Here is a 13014-nt window from a genome sequence, read left to right on the forward strand (position 1 = left end):
ACTTTCGCAAGGCACTGTATATATATATATATATATGTGTGTCCAGACTGTTATATTTGGGGTAACTTGGCATGTTTACTAAACTGCCACTGGACTCATCAGAATGGATGGATCTGCCATTATGACTGTATTTGTTACCGGGAGAGATGACTAATCTGTAAGTTTCACTCTTTTTCTCACTCTGTCTTTCACTCCCTCGCTCCAGACCCATCCCTGTCTCTCATTAGATACTAGGCATACATCTTTTATTAGATCCATCGGCTGGTATACTGTTATATAACTCATGATTAGGGCTGCCTCCTAGAATCAATTTGAGTTAAGCAATTCAGTGTCCATCCTTTTAAAAAGAATGGTCAATGTCAAGGGAAATGATCTGATGAATCTGGAAAAAGAAACACTGAAGAAACAATTTGAGTGGCGTACACACAATGTGAACTCGCCTACACCCTTGGCAAAGACCAGTGACTTAACTTGTTTCTTTTGTAACTAATACTTTCCATCCAAGGAAAATTTGACTATTACATAACACATCTAGGAAGCCATCCAGGAAGCTCAAGTGACACAAACTCAAATGAAATAAACTGTTGGGTGAAACTGGACAAAGTTAAGTGGGATGATATACATTATATTTCACAAGCATAGCATATACAGTTGAAGTCAGAAGTTTACATACACCTTAGCCAAATACATTTAAACTCAGTTTTTCACAATTCCTGATATTTAATCCTAGTAAAAATTCCCTGTTTTAGGTCAGTTAGGATCACCAATTTATTTTAAGAATGTGAAATGTCAGAATAATAGTAGAGAGAATGATTGATTTCAGCTTTTATTTCTTTCATCACATTCCCAGTGGGTCAGAAGTTTACATACACTCAATTAGTATTTGGCAGCATTGCCTTTAAAAATTGTTCACCTTGGGTCAAACGTTTCGGGTAGCCTTCCACATGCTTCCCACAATAAGTTGGGTGAATTTTGGCCCATTCCTCCTGACAGAGCTGGTGTAACAGCCTCCTTGCTCGCACACACTTCTTCAGTTCTGCACACACATTTTCTATAGGATTGAGGTCAGGGCTTTGTGATGGCAACTCCAATACCTTGACTTTGTTGTCCTTAAGCCATTTCGCCACAACTTTGGAAGTATGCTTGGGGTCATTGTCCATTTGGAAGAACCATTTGCGACCAAGCTTTAACTTCCTGACTGATGTCTTGAGATGTTGCCTCAGTATATCCACATAATTTCCCTGCCTCATGATGCCATCTATTTTGTGAAGTGCACCAGTCCCTCCTGCAGCAAAGCACCCCTATAACATGATGCTGCCACCACCATGCGTCACGGTTGGGATGGTGTTCTTCGGCTTGCAAGCCTCCCCCTTTTTCCTCCAAACACAACAATGGTTATTATGGCCAAACAGTTCTATTTCTTTTCATCAGACCAGAAAGAACGATCTTTGTCCCAATGTGCAGTTGCAAACCGTAGTCTGGCTTTTTTAATGGCGGTTTTGGAACAGAGGCTTCTTCCTTGCTGAGCGGCTTTTCAGGTTATGTCAATATAAAAGGAGACAGAACGTGTCTCCTTGCTGAGCGGTATGACGGCTGTCTGGTCCCATGGTGTTTATACTTGAGTACTATTGTTTGTACAGATGAATGTGGTACCTTCAGATGTTTGGAAATTGCTCCCAAAGATGAACAAGACTTGGAGGTCTACACTTTTTCCCTGAGGTCTTGACTGATTTCTTTTGATTTTCCCATGTTGTCAAGCAAAGAGGCACTGAGTTTGAAAGTAGGCCTTGAAATATATCCACAGGTACACCTCCAATTGACTCAAATGGATGTCAATTAGCCCAATCAGAAGCTTCTAAAGCCATGACATCATTTTCTGGAATTTTCCAAGCTGTTTAAAGGCACAGTCAACTTAGCGTATGTAAGCTTCTGACCCACTGGAATTGTGACACAGTGAGTTATAAGTGAAATAATCTGTCTGTAAACAATTGTTGGAAAAATGACTTGTGTCATGCACAAAGTAGGTGTCCTAACCGACTTGCCAAATCTATAGTTTGTTAACAAGACATTTGTGGAGTGGTTGAAAAACAAGTTTTAATGACTCCAACCTAAGTGTATGTAAACTTCCAACTTCAACTGTACTGGTAGTATAGTATTCTACAATTCATATTGAAGTATGATAGCCTATAGTCTAGTGGAGTATAGTATGGTATAGTAGAAATGTTGAATGGAGTCGAGGTTCGTGGTTGTTAAAGAGCATTAGGTTAACCGTTAAGAGTACAATAATGAGGAAAACCGGTAGAAATTAGAGTCATGTTGTCTTCACTCGCTTTTGCAAGCAGGTAATAAGAAACTGAAACCCAGATAAATAATCCATAATAATCTAACACAGAAGTGTTTACTAGTGACATGTTTTGCAGACATCCACACCCAAGTACACGTTTTTCAATTAAAATGTCGAGATAAATAATAGTTGGCTGATGGTGATTACAGCGCAAGTCCTTACCTTAATCATCTCGCAATTTGGTCACCTTTTAGAACCTGTGCAATTATTCATATATCATTAATGACATCAAATATACAGAGGTAAAGTTGGTTTTACATTCACACATTTGGACATTCAACAGACATTTGCCAAACGCCATTTAAAATTGTAAAAATCATTAACGTTTTCACTGATTATGACAGAATCATCAGGCTAGGTATGATTTATTCTATAAATGTCTAGCATCATTTTTGTTTTGAGTAAACATTACAGATTGCATTTGATATAAATACATAAAATCTATTAGATGCCATTTAAAGCGGTATAAATCAATAACTAATTCACAGTTTGTCACAGAAACCTCAAACTAGGTATAATTCTTTATATAAATGTCTAGCATACTTTTACAACTTCTGTTTTGAGTAAAAATTCCAGTCTTGATTTGATAGAGTGCATGTGGTCAAAGTTCTAACGAGTCTGTTAAACCCTATTAGAAGGGGCCTGGCATAAAAGTCTGCATCTTCAGTCATATTAAATTAGATTACAGGAAAAAACTACGGGATGAAGGGGTCAGGCCTGACTAACAAAGAAGTGGATGGATCAAGAGGACCAAGACAACCAAGAGGATCAACATGGACATTCCACAGTGGAGATCAGGAAAACTCAGAGTGAACCATAACATACACTACTATTCAAAGGTTTGGGGTCACGAAATTTCAGTTTTTTAATAATAAAAAAAGAAAAGCAAGGTTTGTGTCCATTACAATAACATCAAATGGATCAGAAATACAGTGTAGACATTGTTGTAAATCACTATTGTAGCTGATTTTTATTGGGATATCTACATAGGCATACAGGAGGCCCATTATGAGCAACCACCACTCCTGTTTTCCAATGGCACATTGTTAGCTAATCCAAGTTTATCATTTTATAAGACTAGTTGATCATCAGAAAACCCTTTTGTAATTATGTTAGCACAGCTGAAAACTGTTCTGATTAAAGAAGCAATAAAACTGGCCTTCTTTAAACGAGTTGAGGATCTGGAGCGTCAGCATTTCTGGGTTCGATTACAGGCTCAAAATGTCCAGAAACAAATACCTTTCTTCTGAAACTTTTCAGTCTATCCTTGTTCTGAGAAATGAAGGCTATTCCATGCGTGAAATTGCCAAGAAACTGAAGATCTCGTACAATGCTGTGTACTACTCCCTTCACAGAACAGCGCAAACTGGCCCTAACCAGAAAAGGAGTGGGAGGCCCCGGTGCACAATTACTATAGTACCTGCAAAACACCTGTCTCAATGTCAACAGTGAAGATGCGACTCCGGGATGCTGGCCTTCTAGGCAAAGTTGCAAAGAAAAAGCCATGTCTGTGGTCTTTTGCCCACCTTAATCTTTTCTTTTTATTGGCCAGTCTGAGATATGGCTTTTTCTTTGCAACTCGGCCTCAAGGCCAGCACCCCGGAGTCGCCTCTTCACTGTTGAAGTTGAGACTGGTGTTTTACGGGTACTATTTAATGAAGCTGCCAGTTGAGGACTTGTGAGGCGTCTATTTCTCAAACTAGACACTCAAATGTACTCGTCTTCTTGCTCAGTTGTGCACCGGGGCCTCCCACTCTTTCCTGTAATCGAACCCACAAATGCTGATGCTCCAGATACTCAACTAGTCTAAAGAAGGCCAGTGTTTAATGATCAATTAGCCTTTTAAAATGATAAACTTGGATTAGCTAACATAACATGCCATTGGAACACAGGACTGATGGATGCTGATAATGGGCCTCTGTACACCTATGCAAATATTCCATTAAAAAGAAATCTGCCGTTTCCAGTCATTTACAACATTAACAATGTCTACACTGTAGTTATGATCAATTTGATGTTATTTTAAATGGACAAAAAAACTATTTTCTTTCAAACAAGGACATTTCTAAGTGACCCCAAACTTTTGAACGGTAGTGTACATATATACTGTATATATTAGCATGGGTATTGAAAGATGGTTGATAACAAAAAAAAGTACATGTTTTGTTTTTGGACTAAATGTATACATTATGATTTGCCTCTGAACTGTATGTGAACCCCTCTGCAATCTACTTGCACTAACCATTAAACACTAGGGCTTCCACTAGGCTGTCCCTATGCTATTTGCTCTCTTTCTCTCTTAAACTGCTAAGACAGCCTACGTGAAAATGTGTTTTTTCACAAAAGATAATTAAAAAAATATATAAACTGGCCCAAATCAGCTCTACATAATTCAGCAGGGAGGTGTGCAACTACCACACATTATACCAGTGGAGAAACTACATCATCTACATAGATGTTACCATATCCCTTTCAATTCACATTCCTTACAGAAACAACTATTTACAAACCTTTTAAAATGTCCAGAAAGACAGGGGTCTTAGAAGGGTATTGATACTTTAAAATACATATTTTATGTGAATGGATGTGGATGAAAGAATTCTGCCAGTGTTTTAATGTCCTAGTTTCATGTTTTTTTTATTTATTTACCTCCAACTCTATATCCAAGTGAGCCTATGAGGACCTTGGGGATCAGATTGACCATTATACCCATTGATCAAACGTATAATAGACAGACACTGCTCAAAATGAGTTGTTTGTGATATCTACACTCAGTTGCCACTTTATTAGGTTCACCACCCTATTCACAAAAATACATTGCTCCTATATACACCAAGTCCCATGGTCTTGGCTTGCTAGACACTAAAGCATGCAGAGAAGTATTCAGGTATTCTGTTACTGTTTGAACTTTAGAATGTGCAAAATGACAGCAGTCTGATGGTCTTTTCTAACTCAGAAAAGTTCCAAAACTTGTACTGACTGTAATAAACTCCAACTGGACTTACCTCGAACAGTCCATCTCCTTTCCCAGTTTCATCAACAATTTTGAATTCTCGCTGTTCCAGATGCAAAGGGGGTTGTACCTAATAAAGGGACCACTGAAACTATAGACTTTCCAGAATGTGTTCTGGGAATACGGGGTATGAAGCATTTGGCTGTAAGTGTTGAATCTATTACCTCAGGAGATGGTACCGTTCAAGCTTGTCTGGGGATGACAAAGGACTTCAACAAAGCCAAAATAGAAAATGATTGGAAGGGGCCTCTTTGCTGTTAAATTAGAGACGTATTAATCAATGACTGTTGTGCCTTGTAACTACTTTAAAAAGGTGGAACTGTTGCACTAAAAATGCAAACATTGATTTGGCATACAATTTAAGGTTGTAAACATTGTACAACTTTATGTAAACATTGTCTAACTTCATATAGAACAAATTGCACTTGAAATGAACATTTCTTTAAAGTTATTGCAAATAAATGCATATTTTCACTTTTTCTGCGACAATCAATTAGTTATTGATTTCTTCATCTTTCAATGCAACATTTTTAGATTTTATGTATTTCTATCAAATCAAAACTAATGTTAACTCAAAACAAAAGGTATTTTATAGATGTTATGTATTTCTATCAAATCAAAACTGGAATTTGTGCTCAAAATAAAGGTTGTAAAAAGTATGCTAGACATTTATAGAATAAATCATATCTAGTTTAATGATTCTGTGACAAACGATGAATTAGTTATTGATTTTTACATTTGTAAATGGCTTTTGGCGAATGTCTGGCGAATGTCTGTTGAATGGTCTGTTGAATGGTATGTTGACTATCCGACTATAAAACCAACTTTACCTCAGTGTCAAATATTCGTCTTGTCATTACTCATCCTCTTTCAGATCTATTCCCGACGTAGGTGGATTTAGGGCCACAACAAACCCCAGAGGATTGTTTTACAGATTTGACTAAATCTATTGGCCAGGTCATACTAATAAGGGAGTTGCATAAAAATGTGTTTGATTGACGATGTAGATTTATATGAACCAATGTGAATAATATTACCGCATGTGTACATTTTTAAAACATAAAAAATACGATCAATTATTCACACTATATCTATCATCTCTGCATGTCATGTCACTGTTTTCCACAAGACTACGAGTACAAAATATTAGACAAGGGCGGCACCTAGTGGTGAGAAAGGAGAAGAGAACCAGAGAAGCCACATTGCATACCAAACAATGTAGAGAAAACCTCTCTCCATGGGATTCAAACTTTTCAATTATATTGATCGATTTGACTGGTTTTGCATGAGGAAGATGTATTAAATCCCCCACAAAAGAGTACAATTAGGGCCTTTCGTGAATGTGGTTCCAATCAAATCGTATGTCACACTCGCCGAATACAACTGCTGAAGACTTCACAGTGAAAAGCTAGCCTACGAGCCCAAAGCAACAATGCAGAGTTTAAAAAATGAAAGAGTAACAAGAGAGGAATAAAATACACAAGAATGGAGCTCTATACAGGGAGTACCAGTACCAGATCAATGTGCAGAGGTACAAGGTATTTGAGCTAGATATGTACATGAAGGCAGGGTAAAGTGACTATGCATCAGGATTGCTAATATTAAGAGTTGAACAAGGAACGCAGCACTAGTGACAATGATTGTATTTATGTGAGTGTATTCGTATGTTTGTGTGTGTATGTAGTGTATGCGAATATGTGAGTGTTTTGTGTGGGCATGTCAACTAGTGTGTTTGAATATTTATGCAATCAAGAGTAGCTTTAAATTTAATTTCACATTTTTCTTCCACTTTGAGAGTTTGTGTTTTGTGTAGATCGTTGACACAGAAAGATTTTAATCCCACCTTGTAACACAACAACATGTGGAAAAAGTGAAGGGGTGTGAATACTTTCTATAGGAACTGTACACCCCAGTTGTCCCAGTAGACTTGCATGACTGTTTGTGAAATTTCTGGATTTGAGCACCCCACCCCTTTCGTCATACTCCAGCCAAAGGCTAGCTCATTCCCAAGGCATCTCCAACCATTACAGCCTCAAAGCACACAGCCTCTAATATGGAGATGGGAGAGGAGCGGCTGGTGCCAGTGATTCATACATAGTGGATGTCCTTATTACCGTCGGGTAGATGTGTTTTTTTTGGTGTGTGAACAGCAAGCCAGCATCCACATCTCTCCCACACACACTTGGATATTTACTCTTGCATGCACACAAACACACTGCAGCACACATACTACGCTACACTATAGTCACACACCATATGCACACACAGGCCTACATAAACCTCTCCAAATACACTACCAGAGACTCCCCTTTCCACAAAGTGTGTGTGTGTGTTCTCAGTGACAGCCTGTTGCTGACGACATGCTGAAGTATGGGTCCTGGCTTTGGGTAACACACACGGAAGGGACAGGAGCAGGTGGGGAAACCAGAGGTACGATCCTACGATGTGTATTTATATCCCCACATTCCATGAGCAGAAGAGTGACACCTCGAAAAGAGCCATGAAACTCCCAGAATAGGTACAGGAACACGGGCGCGTGTGAATCCGCCTGGTCAACGAGCACCTTATTTTTGGCTGGGGTTAAATACGCATGGCACCAAAAGAAAAATGTCAATGGCATTCAAGAGAGCAATGTGCATTGGACACAATGCAATACCTGTGGATTGGAGTATTGCAATGTCAACTTTGCCAACAAACATGACACATTATACAAACAAATGATTATACAAACAAATGATGCATGTATAAACCCATGCCAATGTTTCTTTCTCTAGGGCAGGGGTATACTGCTGCTTCTCTGTTCTACCTGATAATTAGCTGTACCCACCTGGTGTCCCAAGTCTAAATCAGTCCCTGATTAGAGGGGAAGAATAAAAGCAAAGCAGTTGAACTGGCATCAAGGTCCAGGTTTGAATTTGAGGGCTGTAGAGCATCAGCCAGGTATTGATACAAGTATTAACAGCATGCGCAGCTGAGCTGGTCAACTGTCACAACCACACCCTCATACCATAGTATTTTCCCTGTACTGCTATCAGGAAAACAAAAACAATAGAACAGCACTCACACAGATGATCGTATTCAATGATTGAATTCTGATTGATGACACGGGCCTTAATCATGTAAAGAAATCGTACATACATGCACTTCACATTTTTGGAACAGACTAGTAAAGACACACTTGGAGCCATGTTGCAATGTGGCTGCTCCTAAATACGGCTACAGCAGACATGCAGACGACACGACGCATAGGAGAGTAACGGACACCACTTCCCCTTCAACTTTGATCACCAGGGAACAGACATGATTAACCCCCTTCGATCCCCTCCAACTATCATCCCCCGCTCTCTCTCTCTTGACCTCTAATCCTGACCGGTATATGACCCCATCTGAAAGTGAACTAAATGGGACTACTGACATTGCGTGCGGCGAATACTGGGGATACTTTAATACCTTTGACTAAACACGGCAGGGCTAACATTTTGGTGCCTCTAACCTTTTCAGTTGGTGGCACCAGCCCATGATTTGGTGGCAATCGCCCCCCCCAAAATGTGCACAGCGTCACACAACAAACAATTTGAGTAGACCTAATAATTTTATAAAGCAATTCTCAATGCTTTATTAAGAAGTGCAATAGACTACAGAGATTCAATGAAGACATTTTTACATCTAACATGTTCAAGCAGAAATGCATGATTCAAATATATTTTGATAAGCAACCTTATCCAGGGTTGTCATGAATTTTGGGTTGACAATTAAAAAGGGAAAGGGGGATACCTCGTCAGTTGTACAACTGAATGCTTTCAACTGAAATGTGCCTTCCGCATTTAACCCAACCCCTCTGAATCAGAGAGGTGCAGGGTGCCTTAATCGACATTGCTCAGGGGCAGAACACCACATCAGGCCATATTAGTTATATTTTACTGTCACAATAGGGCTCCAGAATTTGTGCCAATTCCCCACCTGAGGAAGTGCCAACTCAAAACATAGTAGCTAGATCACTAACTCTAAATATAACACCTACTGCTAGTAGCTATGTATAAATCTAACAGTTAATGTAATGTCATACAAAAAAACTAAAACGTTGCAATGAGGCCTAGTGCACTTTCATTGACCAATGCACATTTTCATACTCCACATTTCTAAGCCATTTCAAACATCTTGATTGTAAAAACAAAACAAAAAAAAAAAGTGTGCTTTGATCGTTGAGAAATTATAGATTATACCTACAGAAAGCTGAGACCATCCTCTCTTTGGTGTGGACAAGTAGTTGCTTCCAAAGTTGTAATCTTTCCCCGAAATTGCATTTTAAAATGTTATATCATCACGAAAAAACGTGGGGGAGGTTCTCTTCTGCACTGTTCAACCAATCCAGTAAATGTGGAGGAGGAGTTAAGATGGAATGTTGCCATTGTTAACGTCTAAAAGCAGAAGTCACGTCACAGTCTGTCTTTCCATTTTCACTGAAAACTGGAACATCCGGTTGGTCGGAAGTCAGCAGAGGGTATTGATTGAGGTGACCAGGTAGAATGTACCAGACCTCTGCCAAACTAGGATCATAGTGTCTACGGTGTAGAACTGTTGCTGTTTTTTTAGGCCAACAGGTGTACGTACATTTGGAAAATATTCAGACCTTCACTTTTTCCACATTATGTTACAGCGTTATTCAAAAAACGGATTAAATATATTTTTCTATATTTAATCCATCTACACACAGTACACCATAACGATAAAGCATTTATATAAGTAGAACATTTACTAAGAACTTTGAAGCACCTTTGGCAGCGTGTCCAGCCTCGAGTCTTCTTGGGTATGTCGCTACAAGCTTGGCACACTGTATTTGGGGAGTTTCTCCCATTCTTCTCTGCAGATCCTCTCAAGCGCTGTCAGGTTGGATGGGGAGTGTCACTGCACAGCTATTTTCAGGTCTCTCCAGAGATGTTTGATCTTGTTCAAGTCCAGGTTCTGGCTGGGCCAGCTCTAGGAAGAGTCTTGGCGATTCTAATTCTTCCATTTAAGAATGATGGAGGCCACTGTTTTTGGGGATCTGTGTCTTGACACAATCCTGTCTCGGAGCTCTACGGACAATTCCTTTGACCTCATGGCTTGGTTTTTGCTCTGATTTGCACTGTCAACTCTGGGACCTAATTGAATTTACCACAGGTGGACTTCCATCAAGTTGTAGAAACAGCTCAAGGATGATCAATGGAAAACAGGATGCACCTGAGCTCAATTTTAAGTCTCATAGCAAAGGGTCTGAATACTTATGTAAATAAGATATGTTTTATATTTGTAATACACTAGCAACATTTCTAAAAAACTGTTTTCGCTTTGTCATTATGGTGTATTGTGTGTAGATTGAGGACATTTTTTAAATTAATCAATTTTAGAATAAGGCAATATAAAATGTGGAAAAAGTCAAGGGGCCTGAATACTTTCCAAATGCACTCTAGGTTTTTGTTCCAACCCAGAACTAACAATATCAGATTAAACTAATCAGGGTGTTGATTGAGGACCATGATAAGTTAGATCAAGTGTGGTACCCATGGGCTGGAACAAACACACTATTGCACACACTCCTAAGCCTCCAGGATCTGACGTTGAGACCACTGATTTGAATTTCAATCCAAACCATTTGAGAGTGTGTTTCTGTTATATCGCACATCATGACACTATCCACATGCCCCATTTCCATAGGGTAGGTTTCAGGTGACACCTTATGGGCTGAGACTCCGGGTCCTGGCTAGAAATATTGATTCTGTTTACATATGATGGGTCACCAGACAACTCCAAAAAGCAGTAGGCGAGTCACTCACGTTACAATCAATCAAGAACTTGGAAGTTTTGTACTTTTTATTCATCCTCAAAATATTGTCTCCTGAGGGGGAATATACATCTGCAGGCGCCTAAAACAACGAACAGTATTGTATTCATACATCTTTGGATGAGTGGCCCCAGCGTGAATAGAACCCACAACCCTGACGTATGTAGCATGCTCTACCAACTGAGCCACAGAAGGGTTACACTTTTAGAGTGTTGCAGACAGAGATGTCAACAAGTGCCGCGCTTACCTCAGCCAGCTGTAGGATTTCAACGGGGATATTGTGGATTGCTACTTTCGGGGATCCCTCAGGTTCCGGAGCGCATCTCTTTCTGCTGCAATGCTGGATACTGTGAATACACCCCATTGATCCTCTGGTTCTGTCTTCTCCTTTTTCAGATTTGATCCACAAGTCAGTTGTCCGGATATCCCAAGGACCTGCTTTCCGTCTTACTCCTTAGGCTCCCCTAGTTTTTTTCAATAGGGAATCACTCTTTTCCTCCTTTTCACGCTAGTACAGGGAAGCTGGGTCCTACCTTGCTTCTTTGACACCCCAAAACTCCTTTCCTCCCTGTGAGCCCTCACACCCCTGTCCAAGTTGATCTTCCTCTCTCTCTACTCAGCCAGGACTGGAACCGTCACAACATTAACTCAGTCCAGCCCCCCGTCTTTCCTTCACCACACGTCTCTCCCTCTTCTTTCAGAAAGCACAGGGCCCGCTCTCTCGCACCCTCCTGCCGTCGCTCTTGCCGTTCCTGCACCCTTCTTTCTTCTGTCAGCCTGTACTTTTACACCATTCTCTCTCCCTCGCTAGCGGTTGTCCTTTCCCTCCCAGCATGCACAGACCCTTCACTCTCTGCACTTACACTCTTCTCTGGTTGCCCTCTTTCTCCCCTTTCCGCCTTCAAAGAAACACCCTGCTCTCTCATTCCCCCTCTCCTCTTACAACCCTCTCACTAGCTGTTCACCCTGCCAGCCTGCTGCACAAACAGTACACTCTTCCCCTCTCTCTCATTTCTCCACCCCCCCCCTTTCCACACAGCTGTTTAGGTCAGGCTGACTTCAGGCCCTTCCCTTTTTCTTGCTGTGTTCAGCCTCTCTCTCTCTCTCTTTTCCTCCATCATTCCCCCTGAGATTAGATGGCGCCGCTCAGTGCGACACCCTGTCGACCCACCGGACTCTGCAACTTAGCACATGAGGGGTGGGCATACACAGTGCAATGGTTCTATCCTACTATTTTTCCTCTCATGTCATGGGTAAGCGACTAGATAGTACCTCACAAGCCAAAACCTTGTGCACCAACCCAGCAACTCTGCATGAGGAGAGAAGACACACTTTGCCTTAACATCCCTCTCAACTGAAAACAATAATAGGCTCTGTTCCTTTAGATCTGCGTAGAGTAACACAGGGATTTAGGACCTCCTCGGAGAGCCAGCTGGTATTCCGCCAAGCCATCAGGAATAACACCCCACAGCAGAGCAGGAGAACAAACACAGTTAACACACGATCAGCCCCCCCCCACACACACACACACTGACTTGCATCTGCTGCAGTAGAGAACTACTAAAACTGTGAGATACACAAACAGACTAGTCTCAAATTAGCCCAATAAACACACGCACATACATACAGCCACGCAGGGTACGGGGCAACAAGAGGTTGAAATACAAAATGATTGCATCCGAGTGCAAGAGAACATTCAACACACACACACACACACACACACACACACACCTCCCCCTGGAGTGATGATACACACACACAACCTATTGCCTGTCAGCATTCCTGAGGTAAAACATAAACACGCTGAAGGTTGTTTTTAGCAGAGGGGTCTGGGAC

The 13014-nt window shown here is 40.7% G+C and overlaps 1 protein-coding gene across 6 annotated transcripts in view; it reads right to left on the reverse strand.

Annotated features, from left to right (window-relative positions):
• Positions 1-12196, reverse strand: part of LOC110493953 (tensin-2) — an 81746-nt gene extending 69550 nt beyond the window's left edge. For 2 of the 6 annotated variants that reach the window (XM_036949972.2, XM_036949970.2), the window contains exon 1: positions 11426-12196. In XM_036949972.2, coding sequence (XP_036805867.2) covers positions 11426-11542 — 117 coding nt within the window. In that variant the 5' untranslated portion in view covers positions 11543-12196. The remainder of the gene's footprint in view (positions 1-11425) is intronic. The other 4 variants (XM_090205176.1, XM_036949975.2, XM_090205175.1 and 1 more) reach the window with 2 other exon arrangements.
• Between the last annotated feature and the right edge of the window lie 818 nt (positions 12197-13014).

Source organism: Oncorhynchus mykiss, chromosome 17 (assembly GCF_057628025.1).
Source record: "Oncorhynchus mykiss isolate SJ-2025 chromosome 17, ASM5762802v1, whole genome shotgun sequence".
In the NCBI taxonomy this organism is placed as follows: domain Eukaryota; kingdom Metazoa; phylum Chordata; class Actinopteri; order Salmoniformes; family Salmonidae; genus Oncorhynchus; species Oncorhynchus mykiss.